The 23,594-nt window shown below is 35.1% G+C and overlaps 1 protein-coding gene across 3 annotated transcripts in view; it reads left to right on the top strand.

The window, feature by feature from the left end:
• LOC106868371 (uncharacterized) overlaps positions 1 to 23,594 on the top strand; it is a 192,797-nt gene that overhangs the window by 95,576 nt on the left and 73,627 nt on the right. For all 3 annotated transcript variants that reach the window (XM_052977663.2, XM_052977662.2, XM_052977661.2), the window contains exons 4-5: positions 13,418 to 13,539; positions 18,272 to 18,449. In XM_052977663.2, coding sequence (XP_052833623.1) covers positions 13,418 to 13,539; positions 18,272 to 18,449 — 300 coding nt within the window. The remainder of the gene's footprint in view (positions 1 to 13,417; positions 13,540 to 18,271; positions 18,450 to 23,594) is intronic.

Below are 23,594 nucleotides of genomic sequence, written 5' to 3'. Positions count from 1 at the left end.
TTTTATAGCTTTTGTTGTTTCTTCTTCTTCTTCTTCGTATTTGATAGGTAGATTGATTTCTTGTTTGTATTTGTCAGCTTCCTTAAATACTGAAAACAGTTTTTTGTTTTGCTCGTGTTTTGTGGCTATTTCTATTAGTTTTCCTTGCTTCTGGAGTAGGTATTTTTGCAGTCCTATGGTGGTTATTTTATAATAGTTTTCCAGCTGTATAAGACCCCTGCCACCTTCCGTGCGTTGTATATATAGCCTTTCTATGTCAGATTTTGGGTGGTGCATCCTATATCTTGTCATTATTTTTCTTGTTTTCCTGTCTATTTTACATAGTTCGTTTAGTGTCCAGTTAAGGATGTTGTAGCTGTAGCTTATAACTGGGACAGCTAAAGTGTTGATACCAATTATCTTGTTTTTAGCATTGAGCTCTGTTTTTAGTATTGATCTAACTCGTCTATAGTACTCTTTCTTTATTTTTTCTTTCATTTGTGTATGTTGTATCCTATCTAGTTCATTGACTCCTAAATATTTGTATGGTTGGCTTTCGTCTAGTTCTCTTATTTCATTGGCTTTATCTAGTGTTATATTGCTACTTTTAACTAATTTTCCTCTTTTCAGGGTTGCTTTGGCACATTTTTCTAATCCGAATTTCATATCTATTTCCTTGGTAAAGCCGTGTACTGTTTGTAGTAGTGTTTCTAGCTCTTTGTCATTTTTAGCATATAATTATTATTATTATTATTATTATTATTATTATTATTATTGTTATTGTTATTATTTCTCTTTATCACAAGTTTTGTTGGTGTTCCTGGAGTCTTGTATGTGTAGCGGGCTTACTACCTGCAGTCTATGGTACAATACAATCCATTTTTTTCAGCTATCCAATACTATCCTGATTATTGTGGTCATGCCAAGGAGGCAAACCTTTTGTAACAGTTCTACTGGGCACTCTATTCCACTTTCCTTTATATTCCTCTTGATGCCTTCTGATACTGTTCCCAAGGACCCAACAATAATTGGCATCATTTTCACCTTCTTCTTTTTCCATAGTCAGTCTATTTCATACTTAAGAGACATGTTTTTCTCTATCTTTTTGCCATCCTTCCTGACTATTTGTGGATCAAAGGTGCATTCAACATCAACTGTATAGTGTATGTAGTGCACCTTGTTCACCACCACTAGGTCTTGTCTTATGCTCTAGCACGTGATCTGTTTAGATTGGGAAATCCCAGAGGATTTTGCTAGTCTCTGACTCCACCACTCACTGCGATTTGTGCTCATACCACATCTTGCCTCTCTCTAGCCCCTACTTTTCACACAGTTTCCAATGTAGCACTTTCACTACCTGATCGTATCGCCACAACTTGTAGTGGTTTACAGCAAGTCTAGGGCATTCGTTTGAGATAGGGGCAATGGTTCCATCCACTCTATTGTAGATGTGGCACAGCAGAGACACTTGTTCATTCCTAAGGTTGACCCTCCAATTCGTGGCCAGATCTTGGTCCTGCACTGCCAGTATATTGCTCTCGGTCTCTTTTTTTAGTGTTCCTTTCATCAGCCAATCCTACCTATTTTTTCCAGCAACTTATGTTGTGGCTACATGGAATTGATTGTGTAGTCCCTTCTTATGTAATTCTTCTTCATGTCCTTTTTGTACTTCCTAATACCAGGCTACAACAAGTAACCTTAGATGTCAAGAACCTTCCTAAGTATCCTAGCTGTCCCTAATAACACTGGAGCTGTACTAAACTGGGTTTTATGCCTATTCCTTCTATTCATCTGTTCAAATCTTTAGAGATAGTTCCTAATGCACCTATAACTACTGGCATACATTTTACCCACATTTTCCAGTCTCTGTAATTCAATGGCTAGGTTCTGGTACTTTGCTATTTTTTTAATACCTCTCATTGATTTTTTTCATTATTTGGGACTGTGAAGACAGTTATCTGGCACTTTCTATTCTCTTTGTCTACTACTACTAACCGAGGCCTTCTAGCTTCTATTACTCTGTCAGTCTGAATGTTAAAGTCCTTCAAGATCTTATATTTCTTACTTTCTAGTACTTCATTAGGTTCATGTTCATACTATATATCAGTATGTTCAAATCCTAACTTTCTACATAACTCTCAGTGGATTACTCTACTCTCCCTAGATTGTCATGTCTTTTCTTGTATTCTTCCTGTGCCAGCATACTACATTCACTTACTATATGAGTAACACTTTCCTCTTTTGATTTGCATAATCTACATTAGGAATCTACTTGGTTTTTGTCTATCTTGGCGCTTATCCAATTAGAGTTAATGCTTGATCTGGTTGCTGCTACTAACAAACTTTTTTGTCTCCCTTTTCAGCCTTCCTTTCTGAAACCATAACCATGTCTCACTACTACTATTTGCTGCAACTATTTTTGGGCATCTACCATGCAAAACCTTCGCCTGCCAGTCAGATAACTTTTGTTCTTTTTTCTGGTTTTTAACTTCGTTTGACATTTTGGTTTCCCAATGTTTTGCTGTGACTCTGTCAGCTCTTAATAAACTTTCTTCACTGTTACTGACATAGGAGTCCATATCTACTCTAGCTAACTCCACACAGTCTTTTACTGATATTAACCCTCTTCCACTTTCCTTTCTAAGTAAGAATAATCTTGCTACTCCTGCTCTTGGGTGGAGTTCTCTATTCATATCGAATTCCTTCCTAGTTCTTCTGTCTAGTTTTGCTAATTCAGTTTTTGTCCAGTCTACAAAAGCTGATGAGTATCTAAGTAATGATACTGCCCAAGTATTTACAGCCTTCACTAGATTTGGATAATTTAACTTTGATTTCATTAGCTTCTTCACCCTTCTAATGTACTCCTTTTTAATTCTCATTTTCATTTCTATAATTAGTACTTTGTCAGATTCTAATATTCCTAGATACTTACAACTCTTTCTTTCTTTCAAAGATTTTAATGTTTGGCCCTCTGGTAATAGGATGCCTTCACTATTGACTACCTGTCCTCTTTTCATGACTAATATTGCACACTTATCTCTGCCAAATTCCATGCCTAAATCTTTGCTGAAGAGTCTTACAAGTCTGTATTAAAGAATCTATCTCTTTTTCATTCTTACTAAAAAGCTTCAGACCATCCATAGAGAGCAAATGGTTAATTTTTCCTTTACTATTTCTGAACTGATACACTGCCTTTGCCTTCCTTAATACTAAACTGAGTGGGGCCAAATATAAGACAAATATTAAAGGGGATAACAAATCTCCTTGGAAAATTCCTCCCTTGATATTAACTTTCCCTAAGACTGTGTTACCTCTCCATTTCTTCATTCTAAAGCTAATTAATTCTTTTATGTTGTCTGCTCTACTGAATATACTCAAACATTCACTTATCCATGAGTGTGGGATCATGTCATAAGCTTTCTTATAATCTATCCATGCTATTGTTAGATTTTTCTTTCTAGTTTTTACTTCACATAGAACCGCTGTGGTGTTTATGTATAATAAATTGTACATTCCTCTAACTTTCTTTCTGCAACATTTCTGTTCTTCTGGCAGTAAATTCTGTTTATAAAGGTGCTTGTAAATGCTTTCTGAAAGCATTTCTGTTAGCAGCTTCCACACTAATGGTAAGCAAGTGATTGGTCTATAGTTGCTTGCTGTATTACCCTTGCTCTTATCTTTTGCAATTTTGAATATTTTTATGCAAATCATTTTCCTACAGTCAGAATATTGACTACTGTATACACACACACACACATATATAGCCTCATATATAAGGTTAAGAAGGGTATTGGATTCAACCAAACCCAAAGATACAGGTAATACTGAGTAAGTGCTGTATACCGACTAGTTTTGCCCCTGTCATTGTATAAACATGAGTGGGGATTATAACATAGGTCGTGTATTAGCGTGTGTATGTATAAAGAGAGAGAGGGATAAGGAGAGCAATGGCAGGGTTGGAAATGTATTTTGTGGATAGGGTCTTGCAGCTGTTTCGGGGGGGGGGGGGCAATGTGTCCCTTCATCGGAGACAGAAATAGTAGAGGAATGGATTATTACATCTATACTCTCTACACTCTCTGAGTGGTTGGCGTTAGGAAGGGCATCCAGCTGTAGAAACTCTGCCAAATTTAGATTGGAGCCTGGTGTTGCCATCCGGTTTCACCAGTCCTCAGTCAAATCGTCCAACCCATGCTAGCATGGAAAGCGGACGTTAAACGATGATGATGATGATGATGATTGTCCTCCCTCTAGTCATACAATCTGATATTATTACTCCATTAAGGCAATTCTGAAGTTGTTCCCTCAGCCTTCCATGTAAACTACTAAATATCTTTAACCATTATCCTTGAACTAAATCTGGTCCTGGGCCATTCTAATTCAGCATTTTTCCTAACACTTTACTCCTTAATGCACTGGTTAGTCTTAGATCTGGTTGCTTCCCACTCACTACTTCTTCCCTCACTTTCTTTAGCCATACTGCATCTCCATTGTAATTGACTAGCTTATCCCAAATATTAATCCAGAACTTTCTAGTTTCTTCTGCATTTGGTTTCTCATTTTCAGTACTTTCTTCTCCTCTATTTATTTAGTTATAAAATCTCCTCAGGTCTGTCTCAAATAATCTATTCTGTTGATACTGATTTATTCTTTTCTGATATCTGGAAAGATTACTTACTACTGATAGGATATGCTGTTTCAACTTTTCTATGACTGTCTCAAATCCTTTCTCTTTGACTAAGTATTTTTTCTCAAGAGAAGATTTCAATCTTGTGTTTCCTAACTTGTTCAGTTTCCAGGCTTCTATTCGACTCAGATCTTGTTTTAAAGTCTTCACTTTATTTTGTAGTCTCCTTTTCCACATTTGCTCTTTTCTAATCTTTCCTTGTGGAATATCTAATCTCCTAGTAACTACTACCCCTCCTGCACAGATCAATAAGTTAGTGTTTCGCATATTTTTAGTCTCTATCCTACTGATATCAGAATCTACTTTCCTAGTCATATCTAGCAGCTTCCTTCTGTTGGTACCTTTTAATGCTGGCAATCTTTTTCTTACTTCGTTACTCATTGCTTCCTGCGACTCATCTAAAATCTTCTGATCTTCCTCACTTAGATCATTTAAATTGCTGGTGCCAGTTGTCCATTTCTGATTGGTAGTGCTATTATTATTTTTCCCTTTAGGTTCTTCTTTGGTTTGAATTATATCTCTTATGTTGTTGGGTCTTTCTTTCCCAATTCTCTTGTGATCTCTTCCACTTCCAATTCTGTCATCCACTTTCTTCTAACAGCATTAGCTTAGTCTACTAGTCTCTTCTCAATCACTTTAAACATACCCTTCTCTACCCAAAGTGTTAACATCCGTTTTCTATAACACCTTCTTTTAGATTCACTTTCTAAGTAGTACTTCATCATTATCCTGTTTTCTTCGCTGGTCCATTTCCTCTTTACTCTATTATCTGCTGATGCTATTTTAGGAAAACAGCTGTGGTCAGTCTGCATTTTTACTGAACCACTGCTGTGTGAGAAACCTTCCTTTAAAGTTCCAACCTCATTGTCACTGTTACAATTAGAATTTCTAATCAAACTTTTGTCTCACATAAACTGAAGTAAGGTAACGTTCATCACCATCATCACCACTATTATCATTATTATTATTCAACATCTGATAGTTTTGATTAACTTTCTATTGCATCACTTGCTGCACTTTTGTGCTGGTGAGGTGTGTGCTGCATTTTTTTTCCTTTGGAGAATATTGTATTGCATCAGTATATTTTGTTATGGGATTTGGTTTGAGTTTTCTGTTGTTACTGTATGTTGTTTGTGCAGTGCAGGCTGTGTTCTGTTGAGTATCAAACTTTTATGGTACATGCTGTGGAGTTTGTTCCTTTTATTGGGTATTTACTGTATGAGTTAATTCCGCTTGTGCCAAAGAGGCAAACTTTTTAAGCAACTCTACCAGTTACTCTATTCTCATTTTCTTTATGTTCCTCTCAATATCTTTGAGCCCCAACAATAACTAGCACTATCTTCACCTTTTACTTCTTCCACAGTCAGGCTATCTTGTATTTAACTGGATTGTATATATCAACTTTCTTGCCTTCCTTCTTAACTATCTGTAACTGAAACTGACATACAACATCAATTGAAGAGCACTTGGGGTTTACTTTGTCCACCACCACTAGGTCTGGTTTGTTGTGCTCAAGTACCTGGTCTGTTTGAATTGGAAATTCCACAACTCAGTCACTCTCTGTGATTTGTGGTCATACCTCTCTCTAACCCCAACTTTTCACACAGTTTCCAATACAGGACTTTTGCTACCTCATCATGCTGCTATAATTTATACTGGTTGTGGGAAATCTGAGATGTTCATTCACAGTATGAGCAATAGTTACATCAAATCCATTGCAAATTTGGCACATTAGAGACACTTGTTCATTTCTAATACTAACTCCAATTTGTGACCTCAGCTTGCTCTTACACTGCAAGTACTGTGCTTTTGGGCCTCCTTTTTAAACACTCCTTTCTTTACCTAGTCCCGCCTATGTTCTCCAGCAACTTCAGTTGTGGTTACATGGAATTAATTGTGTAATCCCTTGTTGGGTAGTGCTTCTTGATGTTTTTGTACTTATTTTTGTTCTTTTCTTTTTTCCTACTTTCAATAAGTCTAACTGCCACTAGCAGGGTTTCCTCACTTTGAGTTAGATATCTCAGCATGGTCCCATTTTCAGTATGCACACAGACATCCACATTGATCACTCCTCTTCCTCTATCTGCTCTCTTCGTGTATAGGTGATCAGTATCTGCACATAGATGATAGGCTCCATGCATGGTAAGTAGCTTTCTTGTTTTCCTTTTCAACTCCTTTAGCTCATCCTCTTTCCACTTCAGAATTCTTGCTCTATATCAAACCACTGCAACTGCACATGAGTTTATTGCTGAAATTATGTTTCTGGCTTTCAATTTTAAATGCAATATCTTTCGCAGTCACCACAGATACTCTTTCTTTGTCTTTACTTTCATATCATCATGCTCAATTCCATCTGCCTCAAATATTTCCCAGGTATTTATATCTGGATTCAAGTTCAATTGACAGTAAATTTTGATCCTTTCACCCACATGATTTCCACTAAGAAAAAAAAAAATCTTTTTCTTACTTCTTAAAATCACTGGATATAATATATATAATAATCCCGAATAGATTTTCCTGACTTGCCAGTCCTCAGTCAAACTGTCCAACCCATGCCAGAATGGAAAGCAGATGTTAAACGATGATAGTGATGATGATGTATAATGATATATATATAATTATGATAGATTGTTACACCATTCAATGTTTAGGTAAACTTCATCACCCACTCACTCACTCTCTCTCTCTCTCTCTCTCCCCACACACAAAAATGAAACACATTTTGGCACCAAAAATAGATTTCCACTTTGCAATTTTTGGTGCTGAAATGTGTTTTATTTTTGTGGAGAGAGAGAGACAGACAGACAGAGAGACAGACAGACAGAGAGACAGACAGACAGACAGACAGAGTGGGTGATGAAGTTTACCTAAACATTGAATGGTGTAACAATCTATCATAATTATATATATATCATTATACATCATCATCACTATCATCGTTTAACATCTGCTTTCCATTCTGGCATGGGTTGGACAGTTTGACTGAGGACTGGCAAGCCAGGAAAATCTATTTGGGATTATTATATATATAATATCCAGTGATTTTAAGAGGTAGGAAAAAGATATTTTGTTAATATTATACTTTTACTCCATTTCACCCATACATGCAAAACGTGTTTTTTTAGATGAATTTAAATTTCGTTATCTCTCCACACACTTCGTTACCACTAACTTCTATAACCTCTGCATCTTCACTTATTCATTTCAAACGTCTTTGAATTTTCAATCTAATGTAATCCACAATCTCTCAAAAACATATTTCTGTGAAATGTTATCTAAAATTACGGGTCAAGAAAGAAATAGCAAAAAATATTTGAAAATGGGGGTGGGGGTAAAATTTACGAGAGTTCCACCCTACCCCATTTTCCGGGTCCAAAAAGGTGTTTTGTAGCATATTAGGAGGTCACCGGAATACAGGCAAAGAAAAAAAAAAACTTCCAATGATTCTAGGATATGAGCTGGAGGTCCGGTTTGCCAACCCACTTTTTTCCAAACAAAAATAAAGGGTTTGCAGCATATTAGGAGGTCAGGGTACTTGATTCCATGCAAAAAAAAATCTGATTTTTTTTTCCTTAGTGAAAATCGTGCAGGTGAAAAAATCAATGGGGGTGGGAGTGAAATTTCCGAGGCTTCCACCTCACACACCCCGTTTTCCAGACCCAAAGGGTTTTGTAGCATATTAGGAGGCCACCAAAATTCATTGAATGGAAAAGGAAATATTTCCAATAATTCCAGGATATGGAGGGGGGGTTCTCACCCACCCACTTTTTTTCAAATGAAAATAAGGAGTTTGCAGCATATTAGGAGGTCAGGGTACTTGATTCCACGCAAAAAATCCAAGTTTTTTTTTTTCCTAGTGAAAATCGTGTGGGTGAAAGGATCAATTAATACCCAATTGTCTTCATCATTTCACCATTTGGCATACCTATACCTTCTACTCTGACAAACATTTCTCATTTCATTGTCTTCAAAGCACATTTTGAAAGTCCATGCTCCATCTTGATAACATTTGAGAAAATCTGCACAGAATGGACTAGACTGTCCAGTTCTGCCTCAGTTTTTATGAACAACTTCAAATCATCCATGAATAGCTGATGATCAAGCTTTTCCATGCCACTTCCCAGATCATATCCTTACTTTGCAGTATTTCCCTCAAGGGAATCATTCCTAGCATAAAGATTAATACGGGTACACTGTCCCTTGGAAAGTTCTTCCTAATTTTCACTTCTCCTAACTCCTCTTGTTGAGTAGTTCTTCTTCATGCCCTTCTTGTACTTCTTATGTTGTTCTTTTCTTTTTCCTGCTTTCAATAAGCCATCTTCTCTAACTACCACTTGCAGGATTTCATCACTTTGGGTTAGATATCTTAGATGTCTCTGATTCCTTGCTGTCATTTCAGTTCTCCAACATTTCATAAAAAGGCATCCCATGTTTTCTGCTACTCCATACATTTCCATAGTCCTTGTAATCCAAGAGTGTGGTATCATATCACATGCTTTATAATAATCAATCCATGCCATGCTCAAATTTGCGTGCTTTCTCTTGAAGTTTCTCATGATTAGTTTGTCGATTAATTGCTGACTTTTCATTTTCCAGCTCCTCTTTCAATACCCTTTTTATTCATTCGGTAGCAGCTCACATTTTTTTAAGTATCAATACAATTCACTGGCCAAAGCATCTCGCATTAGCAGAAGACAGATTATTGGTTGGAAGGGGGATACGTTGTTACCCTTTTCAAGCTCCTTGACACATAACAATATCTTTCCATTTGTCATCCAACTGGGTCCTGAGCCTTACTGCAAGCCTTTATGCGGCTCTTCTACTATCCATTCATGGAGCCCTCTCAGCTTCTTCATCCAATATTCTTAGACACAGTCCAGCCCTGGACTCTTCCCATTATAATTTTACTTATCTGCTTTTTTTTTTAATCTTTTCTGTATTTATTCTTATGTTCATTATTTACATTTGACGGATATTTGTCCTCATCTTGTTGTTAACACGTTTCGGCTGATATACCCTCCATGTAAATAATGTACATAATTCCTCATCTCTTAAATATAGAACTATATTATTCTTGTGTTGTCTTGAACTTGTATATTTCTTAATCTATTTTCAATTTCATGCAGCCACTTCACATTATCATTAAGCTCTACAGGTTGATCCCAGATTCCTCCCCTACAAAAACTTTGCTTTCATCTGCATTAGGCACCAATGTTAGATGTAATTACTCATCTAATTCCTAAGACAGTTTTCTCTGATTGCCTTCAAACAATCTGTTCTACTTGGATTGTTTTGTTCTATTGTTGTGTCTTTCCAATTTTGCCTTGATTGTTACTACTTTTGTTTCAATTCTTCCAATACCACATCATATCCTTTATCTCTTATTCTATGTATTCTTTTCAGTTGTATTTTTACACTTTCATTCTGTGCTTACCCTCTTTAACCCTTTTAAAACATGACGTAAATTTACGTGCACAATGTACATGCTTTAAATCGGTCAACGTACTTTAAATCGGACAACTTACTTATACGCTGCCTAACTTAGAACATATCACCTTAGTTAGTACCAGTCCACCTGCCAACTGATACGCCAACTGATATTTATATTTCATATAAATATTTACAACCCAGAAGTAGGCTTTATTCTCATATAAGCTGTAGTTTTGGTGATTATACTACATTAGCAATATGGCTTCCAATCAGCTCAAAACCAATCTACGTTCATCATCTCATACTGCCAGTGCACGGAGGGATTCTGCTGTAGCTGAATCTTCTGGTCCTGCACATAATTTATGGTCATGTCCCACCACACCAGCTTCGTCATTACGCTCCACCACACCAGCTTCGCCGTATTTATCACAGCTTTTTTGTGTTTGTCATGTTGTGCCACTTCCGCTTCCATCAGCATTGTCGTCATTTCCTGCCACTCTGGCTCAGTCAGTTTTGTCTTCGTGTCTTGTTTAGTCGAATTTACAGTCATCATGCCAGACTACACCAAACTCCACCACCTCACCAATCTGATGATGACTTGGAGAATGAGTATTTTCCTAGTTTAGAATCAGACAATTCCAATAGCTATGTTAATATTCCAGTGAATCAAAGGTACAGGCAGCAGCAAATGGCCCTGGACAACAGAATATCATGTGGTGAGCAAGAGACAATTCCATTCTATGGCATGGGTTTACTGGTATGTCTGGCATAAAGGCAAACTTTGAACCTGGAAGCTCGCCATTGGGAATATTCCACAAGATTTTGATGGATGAAATGTTTCAATATATATATAATCATCATCATCATCATATATATAATGGATGAAACAAATGACTATGCTGAAAACCATCCCCAGCATGTCAGATCCGGGCATGGCAGTGATTGGTTTCCACCCACAGGGGACAAAATCAAAGTTCTGCATGTCCTTCTAATACTGACGGGCATCATATAGAAACTGACTCTAGTGTCATTGGAATCATAATCCAGCCATTTTTCTGCCTTTCTTTCCGGAAACAATGCCACATGATCAATTTTTGTTGCTTCTTCCAGATCTACATTTCAACTCAGGTGAGAACCTGGATGACATGCTGCACAAAATATGTCCTATCATTGACAAAGTGGCTGAGAATTTTAGAATGGTGTATGTCCCCTCACAGGACATTTGTACAGACAAGAGATTGTGGAAATTCAAGGGAAGGCTCTGATTCAAACAATACAACCCAACCAAATATGCCCACTTTGGAATCAAGGTATATAAGATATGCCAGTCAACTAGCAGAGCCTGTGGGTATATGTGGAATTACAAAATCTACACTGGTCAGGACAGATTGGATCTTCCAGCATCTACTGTAGCATCAACTAATGTCATGTTGCCACTGAATGAAAACTTGTTTGACAAAGGCTACAATATTTATATGGATAACTGGTTTTCCAGTAGAGACCTTTTCCTGCAGCTGCAGGCAAGGAGGACTAATGCCACCCATTCTTCACAAAGTAAAACTTCGAAAGGGGGAAACAGTGTATCGCTGCACTGATAGTGGCATTCTCGCTGTAGTGTGATGGGACAAGAAAATCACCTACATGTTATCCACAGTGCATTCTGCAAGCATGAAGGACACTAGGGAACAAGATGTGGATGGTAATGCCATAATGAAACTGAGTGTTGTTGTTTCACACAGCTGGCGATGACACACAGATCGGTGAGAAAATTTGTGAAATGGTGCAAAAAACTTTTCTTGTATATAGTTGACATGTATGTCATGAACTCACATTTGCCGTAAACTGGTTAAAGCAGTTGACGTAAATATTCACCAAACCATTGTCACACTCTAATTGCTGATCTCAGCCAAGACAATTACCATTGATGCAATCTAGTTGCTTGATAAAAACCGTTGTCAAGGGGTTAAGATCTATCATCTTGTCCCAAATCCCTTTTTAAATTTTGTTTGTTTCTCACAAATCTGTCTATGCTAATATGGATCTTTTCGTTATGTTCTGTTCTTTTGTATCCAACTCTTTCCATGGCAACCTTTGCTGCAACTCAGACAATCTTGTGGCTTCAATTATATTTCCCATCTGAAATAGTCAAGGAACAAAATCTATACTTTTGGTTTCTGCTTTTAGCTTACACCTGTCTACATATTTCAGACTGGGAGGTATTTGATCCTGGTTTTCTCTTATATATCGATACATTGTCCTCACTATGTGTTGTTGATCATCCTCATATCCTTGCAATATGGCCCTTCCCATTACTTCTGCTTCCTTTGTTGACAATGCATTTATACCTTGCCCTTCATTTTCTCTGCCACCATTCATTTCTTTGTCCTCAATAGGTATGCTCTCTCCTGGTGCAATGCTATCATTGTTTTCTACTTCCCTTTTTATTTCTTCAATTTCTATGCCTGTTAACTACCCATCTTTTCTTATTACTCTTGCCTGATCAGTTAAGCATTGTTCACTTATCTCAAAGAGTTCTATTTCATCCCATTTTAATTTCCTGCATTTTAAAGATCCCCTTTGATTGGATTCACTTCTGCTCCAGTACTCAATTACAGTTTGGTTCACCTCCTTGTCTCATCATTTTCTCTGCCTTTGACCTTGAGTTTCAGTAGTCTCTGGATGATGACCAGGCCTGTGCTGTACAGCCACAGGGCACCAGCATGGGCAAAAGACTTTCACTGTTAGTTCCAGCCTAATTAACACCATTATTCATTATATTTGTATTGGACATTTTCACTTAATATTGAGGTTTGTGTTTTCAGGTTAGCTACCAGCCCAGTATTTTTATCAATAGAATTTTTATCTCTAGAAAGATTGCCAACCAAGACTGACGAGCTCTTACTACCCATAAGTTGAGACTATCCCCATTCTCATTTTTTGAGTGTTGGGAACCATGAACATTTGTCATTTATATGATGTCTATGGTTCTTATCATGGCATTGGTCAGCCCCATATCCTCATGACATGTATGGGCCCCATATCCATATCCAACCATTACTTGGAATCTGGCTATTGAGTCATGCCTCATTTGCCTTCATCACAAAGTTGGCCACTGACAGGTTGTTACCAAGGTGACTAAGGGATTCTATCTACCCCAGTTTTTAAATCAGGCTGTTCCTTCTCTTAGACAGACTGTCAACCAAGGCTAATGAGTCCTGTCTAACCATTTTTCTATGACTTTTCACTCTTCTCAGTTCTTCTGCCTTTTGCTGGGTTTTGTTTTCATCTCACTAAAATGTAAATATTCTTGTATTTTTACAGATTTGTCAAATGGTCAGTTGATAGCAACAATCACTGGCCGAATTAATGGCCAGTGGAAGGCAACTCTAGTCTTTGACTATGATGGAACTGTTCCGACACCTCTCAGCTGTCATGGAATTAATGTAAGTGTTGAATCAGTGTGTATAGTGTATGTGTGTAAGTGTATACTTGTGTTTGTGAGATGGCAAGTGTTGTGTGTTGTGGTATACATTTCTTCATCTCTGTTTCAGTTTCTTTTGCTTTTTCTATTAATCTCCCACCCTCCCTCTTCTTTCTCTTTCCCACACACATTCCTTCTCATTTCTACAAGTGCTGTTCATTTGTTTCTTTCTTTCTTACATTATTAGGTGGGAAGAAATCTAGAGTAATATGACAGAAAAAGGTGATAGAAAAAATAGCGTTATTTATTTTGCATAGATTATGTATCATTTCATGTTTTAGAGAGTTATATCTTTCTTTACATATTATTTACAGTTCAAATTTTCATTATTCTAATTTTTTAAACTCTTATTAAGTTTGTGTTGCTTTGTTTCGATTTCTCTAATGCATTATTATTACATTGATTTCATCTATCTAAAATTCAACAATCCTGTGGAATTGTTTTCTAGGAATTATATCTTGTTTCATCAGAATGAAATGAGTAAAATCAATTCAGCATGTATTAGTTGATCCCAAAAATAAAGAAAGAATTCTGTTCATTCAGTACCATGGGTGAATGAGCTAATCTTTTATCTTTCATCTTTTACTTGTTTTAGTCATTAGACTAAGGCCATACTGGTGCATTGCCTTGAAGAATTTTTATTGAATGAATTGACCCTAATACTTAAAGTTTTTGCTAAGCCTGATGCTTCTTTTATCATCCCCTTTTGTCAAACTGCTAAGTTACAGGAATGTAAACACACCAACACCAGTTGTCAAGTGGTGGTGGGCGACAAACACAGACACAATCACACACACACACACACACACACACACACACACACACACACACACAACAGGCTTGTTTCAGTTTCCATCTGCCAAATCCACTCACAAAACTTTGGTCAGCCTGAGGCTATAGTAGAAGACACTTACCCAAAGTACCACACAATGGGACTAAACCTGGAATCATGTGGTTAGGAAGCAAGCTTCTTACCATATAGCCACACCTGTGCCTAAATCAATGTTGATTAGATTTGAACCCAGAACAGTAAGAAATACCACAAAGCAATGTTTTTCTGATGCTCTAATACTACTACCAATTCATCAACAAGCTTTTAGTTGTTTCCCAGGAACAATGAAAGAATTCTGTTCATTCAATGCCATGAGTGAATGAGCTAATACCACACACTTTCCTTCAGAATTCCTTGGTTAACTTGAACAAGCCAGATCACCACTGCATAAACTGAAATTGAAGAGATGATCCCTCATAATTTCAATGAGAATCTAAGATGATTCAAAGCTTTGCAATGAAACATGGATGATTGTACAAGAAATGCACAAGAATCTAATCATAGCAAAGATCAATGTTGGTGCATTAAAAAATGACAATGTCATGATTCCTAGAATTAAAGTCAATACTTCTCATGATGATGTACCTGTTCAGCAGATCTATCTCCCAATACAGCCATGTTTTACAATGATTGTACATACGAGGGGAGCTGAAAAGTTCCTGGCTTTAAGGTATCATGAAAGGCCTGTCTGGAGGCCAACCTTCCAAGTTTTTTTTACAGGGCATAGAAAAACTAGAAGACCGTTGCAATAAGTGTGTGAATTTGAGAGGGAAATATGTTAAATAAAATCATAATTAACTGATCCTCCTATATTTTCCTTTACCCAAAGCCAAGGACTTTTCAGCTCTTCCCCGTAAAGTACATGGATATACCATGCAGAATGTCCTAATTTATCTAGAGAAACCATTATTCTAGTATGGCCAGCTATATGTAGCTTTAAGCTGGGGAATAAAGAACGAAATGTTAAAGTATTGAAGGAATGCAAGTCTACAAGAAATGTTGTAAAAACTTTCTCCTATAAACTGCCAAGAAGTACAGTTGTCATTTTTTCTTTAATACAGAAAGTATTATCAATACCCTTTCAGACAATGCATTCATATTCACAATTTTCTTCAAGCATTGAACAGATTACTATTATTTTGATATTTCCAATTAAAGAAGTCTAGGAGTTAAATTAAATATATGTATGTATATATACAAAGTGCATAAGGTATTTGAGGATATACTTTTTCTGGGTAATTGCTACATTTTTTGCTAACTCTGTATAATCTCTGTTTCAGAAAATAATAATGGCAGACTTTGAGCTTACTCAAGAAATGAAGAGGCATGCTGTTATTGTGGTTATTGTGAGCATTGTGATTTAGAAATATCTTGAGTTTCTTAAACATTGCCAGATCTTTCGTCTACAAAGTTTATAAAGAGCTAATGACTGAAGATGGAAATGTATCACCTGTATCAAAGCAAAAAAGCATTCTCAATGTTCTGAAATCATCAGAACACCTGAATTTATCCAGCAAGTTCAACAGACCATTGATTATAATCCCAGAAAGTCTATGAGGTTAATTGTAAAAGATCTCCATGTGTCAGAAGGAACAGTCAGAAATGTTGTCCACAAAGACATCAGATGATGATCATCATCATGATAGTTTAATGTCTGCTTTCCATGCTGGCATGGATTAAATGGTTTGACTAGGGACTGGCAAGACAGTAAGCTGTACCAGGTTCCAATCTGATCTGGCAGGTTTTCTACAGCTGGATGCCCTTCCTAATGCCAACCACTCCGAGAATGTAGTGGATGCTTCTTACATGCCACCAACACGGGAGCCAGTCAGATGGCACTGGCATCAACCATGTTCAGATGGTGCTCTTTATGTACCACCAGCACAGGAGCCACTCGGGGGTGTGAGTGGTTGGACTGGTATAGACCACATTCGGATGGTGCTTTTTACATGCCATCAAGTCTTATAGGATGAGGAAAGGTCAATTTGTCAGAAAAAGCAAAAGAAAATCACTACATCAGATCTGAAAGGCCCTTAAACAAACTGAAAAATCCAGCAGAAGATTTGATTTGGTTTTTCTCAAACGAGAAAAACATCAATCAAGATCAAAAAGTTAACTGAAGAAATGACAGATGGTTATGTGCAGACCCTTCTGAAATTCCAAGTGTTATGCATACAAAATTTCCTGCAACTGTCACGGTTTTGGGGGTTGTCAACAATGAAGGACATGTGATGCCTCCCTACTTCTTTCCACAAGGCTTTAGAGTTAACTCTGCCACCTACATTGAGGTCCTGGAAACAATTGTTAAGCCCTGGATAGACAGTGTATGCAATGGAAGGCCATATGTGTTTCAGTAAGAATGCAGTCACACATGGCTCTTGTAACACTGGAATGGAGGGCTGAAAATCTTCATGATCACATAACCCTTAACATTTGGCCTCCTAATTCCCCAGATCTCAATCTATTGGATTATTACATATGGAGCGTTGTTGAGAGAGAGGTCCATAACACCAAAGATTCTTTGAAAGCTGCCATAGTCAGAGTAATGTACAAAATGAATGAGGACCACTTGATTTGAGCATGTAGATGTTTTAGATCTCATATAGAAGCAGTTGTTGAAGCCAAAGGTGGCTTTATTGAATAACGTTATAGAAAAGAAGGTTTATTTTTATCCTCATAGCATTTTTTGATAAAGTTATTATCTGTTATTATATATCTGTTTTTTTTTTTTTATAAACATAAATCTGTCCTCAAATATCTTATGGGCCCTGTACAGTAGAAAGAAAGAATGAAGAGGCAAACAGTTGGTGTCAGTTTAGAGCATGAAATTTATAATTTAAACATAATTGTGGAATTGTTACAATAGAGATTTTGGAGTAGAATGTGTCATGTAAATAAAGGAGTGAGAAGGTGTGCAGATTGTCTCTTGCAGTTGTTTCTAGAATAGCTGTGCATATGGTGCATTCCTCAGCAAACAAAGATAAGCTTTCCATAACATAGCTGACTATTCCATCTTTAGAGTGGAAGAATTTTCATTCCATGCTGTAGTACACATTGGTTCATATCTTACCGAAGGAAATATATTAAGCATGAGTTTATCTTGAACATTTTAGTCTTTTATTTGAATTGATCACTTGATTTTAGGTCTTCTAGAGCATTACCTTGAAGAATATTTGTTAATCAAATCTATCACAGTATTTATTTTAAATCTTGTATTTATTATATCAGTCTCTTTTTGCCTAACTGCTAAGCACAAACCAATACCAGTTTTCAGACAGTGAGACACAAAAACATGTGCATGCATTTTTAAGTGTTTGAGATGGTAGGGGTAGAATATGAGAAAGATTTGGCTTCAATCACTCACAGGACTAGTGACAATGTAGATGTATACCTGCCTCCCCTCTTCCCTGAGTTGAGAGAAAACCATAAGACAGCGAGGCAGTAAATGCAGTAAAACTACCTTGCAGTTTAAGAGTTTAAAAAACTCAAGCAGCAAATCAAAATTAATCATTTAGTTTAAAAAAAAAAAATTAAAATACCCATTATGATAAAAATATATTAAAATTGGAATTTAAAAAAAAATTCTAGACAGTTGAGAATTTATTAATTGCTTTCTTTTGGTAAAAGTTATATAATTCCAGCTAAGTGATGAGGAACATTCTCCATTATCACATAGATGTTACACATGTTATAAATATATATATATATATATATATATCATACATATATCATGCATATAGGTAATTTGCATTCCACCAGTATTACCAGAACTGCTGTTGCTGTTACTACTATTACTTCTACTACTACCACAACTATTTTCTTGTATAACTGTTGTTATTTTTCTCTCTTTCCTTTTTTCCAGGTGAGCCACAACGAATTCACAAACATTATGAAAAATATTGTGAATGATGCTGAGATAATGAACAGTCTTGGATGGCAGTTTACCATGAAACCAGTTGTCATAATCTTCATCCTCTCCATCATATGGATTGTCTCTTTCCTTCTTGTCATCTTCCTTCTCATTGATGCTCCAAAGTCAAGTGAGTTGTTTTCTTTTCTTTTTTGCTTCTGTTTAATGGCTGGGCCATCCCTAATGAAATAGAAAGTGGAGAAGAGAGAACAAACCTATGTTTACCAAAGAGGCTCCAGCCAGCTAGTCACAAGCATCAACTTGTCTTTTTTTAAAAGAATTTAGACAGTGTATATGTGAGCAGACATAGTCAGATAGTTAAGTAGCTTCAGAACCACATGTATTTATATATATATATATAGTTTTAGGGAAAATAACCAATTTTCAAGAACTCATCGATGAAAATCCACTATCACATATAGAAAAATTAATAATTAAAAGCACAATAGATGAGTATAATGTAAAGTAAAGTAAATATCATAAGATAAATATAATAAAAAGATTACACGTGTTTCATAACCAATTTTCAAATAGAAAAGAAATTTAAATCGATTAAAATCAATTGAAATTATCGAAAATAAGTTCTATTCAAAAATATAGCTACTCGTCAGATCGTAAGTAGAACAATAATTAGATATATATCTCAACCAACAATAAGTACCAAATGAATTTCATTGAGAATTTTTAAGTGATCTTCTTCTAGCACATTAGCTGTCCACTTAGTGGTCTTTTTATATACACAGGTACTATAATCCTTTTGAGATCTCAGAAAATTTTTTCTGAATCTTCTGATTTTTTAAATGTGCTGGTTTCCTGGTATTAAATTGATATTAATTAATATCAAATTTTTTACCCTATTACATTAATTATATATATATATATATATATATATATATATATATATATACTTACATATATATATAAACATAATTAAGGGATCAGCAAACAGTTGCTTCACCACATACCGAAGTTCAGAAATAGCAGCTAAAAAGCTGAGACTCCAACAGATAGCATTACTTGTAACTCACAAAGGCAAAACAAGAAGAAAAAACAATGAAAACTAACCAGTCGAAGTTAATCATTCTGAACTTCGGTATGTGGTGAAGCAACTGTTTGCTGATCCCTTAATTATGTTTATAAATGTATAAGAACTTTTAAATAAGTTCTCCACCGATAATGGTGTTTACATACCGAAGGGCTTGGTAAAAATTATTAATTGTTGATTTATTAATAAATTAATAAATTGATAAACCTTTACCCTTTTAATTGTAATAATATATATATATATATATATATGTAATATATGTAAGTATATGTATATATATATATATATATATATATATATATATATGTATGTATGTATGTATGTATACATACATATATATACACACACACACACACATACACACACACACATATATATATATATAGTGGAGGCGCAATGGCCCAGTGGTTAGGGCAGCAGACTCGCGGTCATAGGATCGCGGTTTCGATTCCCAGACTGGGTGTTGTGAGTGTTTATTGAGCAAAAACACCTAAAGCTCCCCAAGGCTCTGGCAGGGGATGGTGGTGAACCCTGCTGTACTCTTCCACCACAACTTTCTCTCACTCTTACTTCCTGTTTCTGTTGTGCTTGTAATTCAAAGGGTCAGCCATGTCAGCCTTGTCACACTGTGTCATGCTGAATATCCCCAAGAACTACGTTGAGGGTACACATATCTGTGGAGTGCTCAGCCACTTGCACGTTAATTTCACGAGCAGGCTGTTCCGTTGATCGGATCAACTGGAACCCACATCATCATAAGCGACAGAGTGCCAACAACAACAATATATATATATATATATATATATATATATATATATATATATATATATATATATATATATATATATATATAATAATAATATTATTAGGGACAAAATCCAAAATTACAGGTAAAAAACTCAATTAAAATCAATTTATAAAAAATTAAAATTAAATTGAGCCTTATAGATAAAGTATATATAAAATATATATAGTTTTAGGGAAAATAACCAATTTTCAAGAACTCATCGATGAAAATCCACTATCACATATAGAAAAATTAATAATTAAAAGCACAATAAATGAGTATAATGTAAAGTAAAGTAAATATCATAAGATAAATATAATAAAAAGATTACACGTGTTTCATAACCAATTTTCAAATAGGTATTTATAATTTTTCACTAGTCTCACCCGCCTGTTTTTGCTCCACTGAATTTTCATTGAGAATTTTTAAGTGATCTTCTTCTAGCACATTAGCGGTCCACTTAGTGGTCCCTTTTATACACACACACACACACACATATATATATATATATATACATATATATATATATATATATATATATATATATGCGAGTAAAAATAAATACAAAAAAGGTGGGTTTTTTGTATGATTGTGTATAGAGGAATATATTATTTTGCTTAAAAGAGTTCCAACACTGTCTGTTTTTTATGTTTTATTTATATTCCTGCAGAACTAATGTGGGGTATAGAATATGGAATATACAATATATAATATGATATACAATATACAATATAAAATAAAATAACATAAAAATGGATGGCACCATGAAAGAAAGTATTGAATGTAGATGAAATATTAAGTGTTCAATATAAAGGATCAAATATATAAATATATAAATATAAATATATATATATATAAAGGCTAAACTGGCAATATGACCATCCCCAAGTACAACAACATCTGTTTCAACACACGATTTCACATCAAAAATCTTGCAAAACAAGTATATATATACATATATATATATACATATATATATATATATATATATATATATATATATATATATATATATATATATATATATACATATATATATATATATATATATATATATACATATATATATATACATATATATATATATACATATATATATATACATATATATATATATATATATATATATATATATATATATATATATATATATATATATATATATATATATATATATATATATATATATATATATATATACATATATATATATATATATATATATATATATATATATATACATATATATATATATATATATATATATATATATATATATATATAAATATACAGGGATTAGCATTGAGTTGCTTCTCCAACATACTGAAAATTTAGAAATAGCAGTCAAAGAACTACTGATTCTAAACTACAAATTTTTGTTCTATGTGTGCCATAAATATCGCCATCCGTTTTAGAGAAAAATTTGTAGTTTAGAATCAGTAGTTCTTTGACTGCTATTTCTAAATTTTCAGTATGTTGGAGAAGCAACTCAATGCTAATCCCTGTATATTTATGATGATAAATGGTTTTACCGATAAAGGTTTTTTCATACTGAACTACTTGGCAAAATTGTTAATTATTAATTCTATTATTAATTGACGATTCCCTGCCCTTATTCTTGTATATATATATATATATATATATATATATATATATATATATATGTATATATATATATGTACATATATATATGTATATATATATTTGTTTTGCAAGATTTTTGATGTGAAATCGTGTGTTGAAACAGATGTTGTTGTACTTGGGGATGGTCATATTGCCAGTTTAGCCAATAAAAACACACGCACTGTATATTTGGTGTTAATTTGCTTCAGCTTTATATTACATTAATCTTAATCTTATTTCGGCCAGAGTTCTTTCGTCACACCTCTGTGACCTCATCAGTGGTCCTTTGTTTCCTTCCTTCTTATGTGTGTCTCACCTTGCTAAATATCAGCCACTTTGTATTTTGTATTCCTATTGTATGTGTCTACGCATGCGTGTCTTTCAATGTGTCTGTGTCTTTTGTAAGTGCATGTGTGTATGGGGAGTGTCTGTATCACCTATATACTCTGTTAATACGTGCTCGTTTGTATTTGTTTTTATTTATTTATTTGTTCATGTGTGTGTGTGTGTGTTTTTTTTTGTGTTTTTTTGTGTTTAATTAAATTTTGTTAACGTATGTAGTATTTAATTCCATTTGTTTATCTATGTATTGTATTATACTTTGTTCATATTATTATTGGTTTATGGGTAACATGTTGTCACATGCTGTGGTTTGTGGTTTGTTAGTGGTGTGTGTTAGTGTTCCATTCTAGTTTCCTATTCAGGCTAGGTTTCTCTTCTATTATGTGTGTAGCTTCAGTAATTTGTCTAAGTGCTGCATCACTGCTATGTGTCGATAAGATTTTAATTTCTATGTTGTTGATTGAGCCTCTATGTTTCTATGTTCTTGCTCAGCTTGCTGGTACAGAACTGATGAGTTCTTCCCTTCCTTAAGTTCCCTCCAATGTTCGTTTGCCCGCTCCCCTATGCTCCTTGCTGTTTCGCCTACATATGTCATTGTCTTATTTCTGCATCGTCCCTCTGTACATCTTATACTATAGACCACATTTCTGGTTTTGCAGTTCGTTTGTGGGCTAAATCTACATACGATACAGTTCCTATCAGTGCAGGGGGTTCTACTGAAAGGGTATGTTCAGTAGTTAAATGCAGGTGTTATTCAAATTCTTTTACTTCCAACATATGTTTCGAAGACAACATTGGTAATATTCCAAAGGAATAAAATGGTGTAAAACAATGTAATTTTCTCATCAGGGAAAGAAAGAAAGAATCCAAACTCATCAATAAGGCATTTTAACAGAATGTGATGGATGTGTATAATGATGAACGGAATGCTATTAAATTTTTTTTTTAAACTGTTAGAGGATATAACATCAAAGGTAACCTGTAGAAAGAGGGGGGGGGGGGTAAAGGAAAGAAATAAGCAGAAAACTAATGAATGAGAAATATAGAGCAATATGTGAATTAAAATAAAAGTTTAAGGGCATGGAAATAGATATATCTGGTGGAAGTAAATGTTAGAAAAAAAATCAATGTTCAAATTATATATAATGGTAGATATCTCTTATATGAACTAAAGGTAACTAAAGGTATATTCTTTTATATCAACATAATCATCATCATTCCTAACACCAACCACTCCGAGAGTGTAGTGGGTGCTTTTACGTGCCACTGGCATGAGGGCAATTCAGGCGGTACTGGCAACGGCCATGCTCACATGGTGTTTTTAAGTGTCACCTGCACAGGAGCCAGTCCAGCGGCACAGGCGATGACTTTGCTCGAATGTTGTTTTCCACGTACCACCGGCACAAGTGCCAGCAAGGCGGTGATTTTTACATCCCACCGGCACAGGGGCCAGTCAGCGGCCCTGGTGATGATCACGC

The sequence above is a fragment of the Octopus bimaculoides genome, chromosome 28, assembly GCF_046866305.1.
Source record: "Octopus bimaculoides isolate indiv1 chromosome 28, ASM4686630v1, whole genome shotgun sequence".
Classification (NCBI taxonomy): Eukaryota; Metazoa; Mollusca; class Cephalopoda; order Octopoda; family Octopodidae; genus Octopus; species Octopus bimaculoides.
Note: the sequence above shows the minus strand (reverse complement) of the source record. Positions and strands in the feature narration are given on the sequence as shown.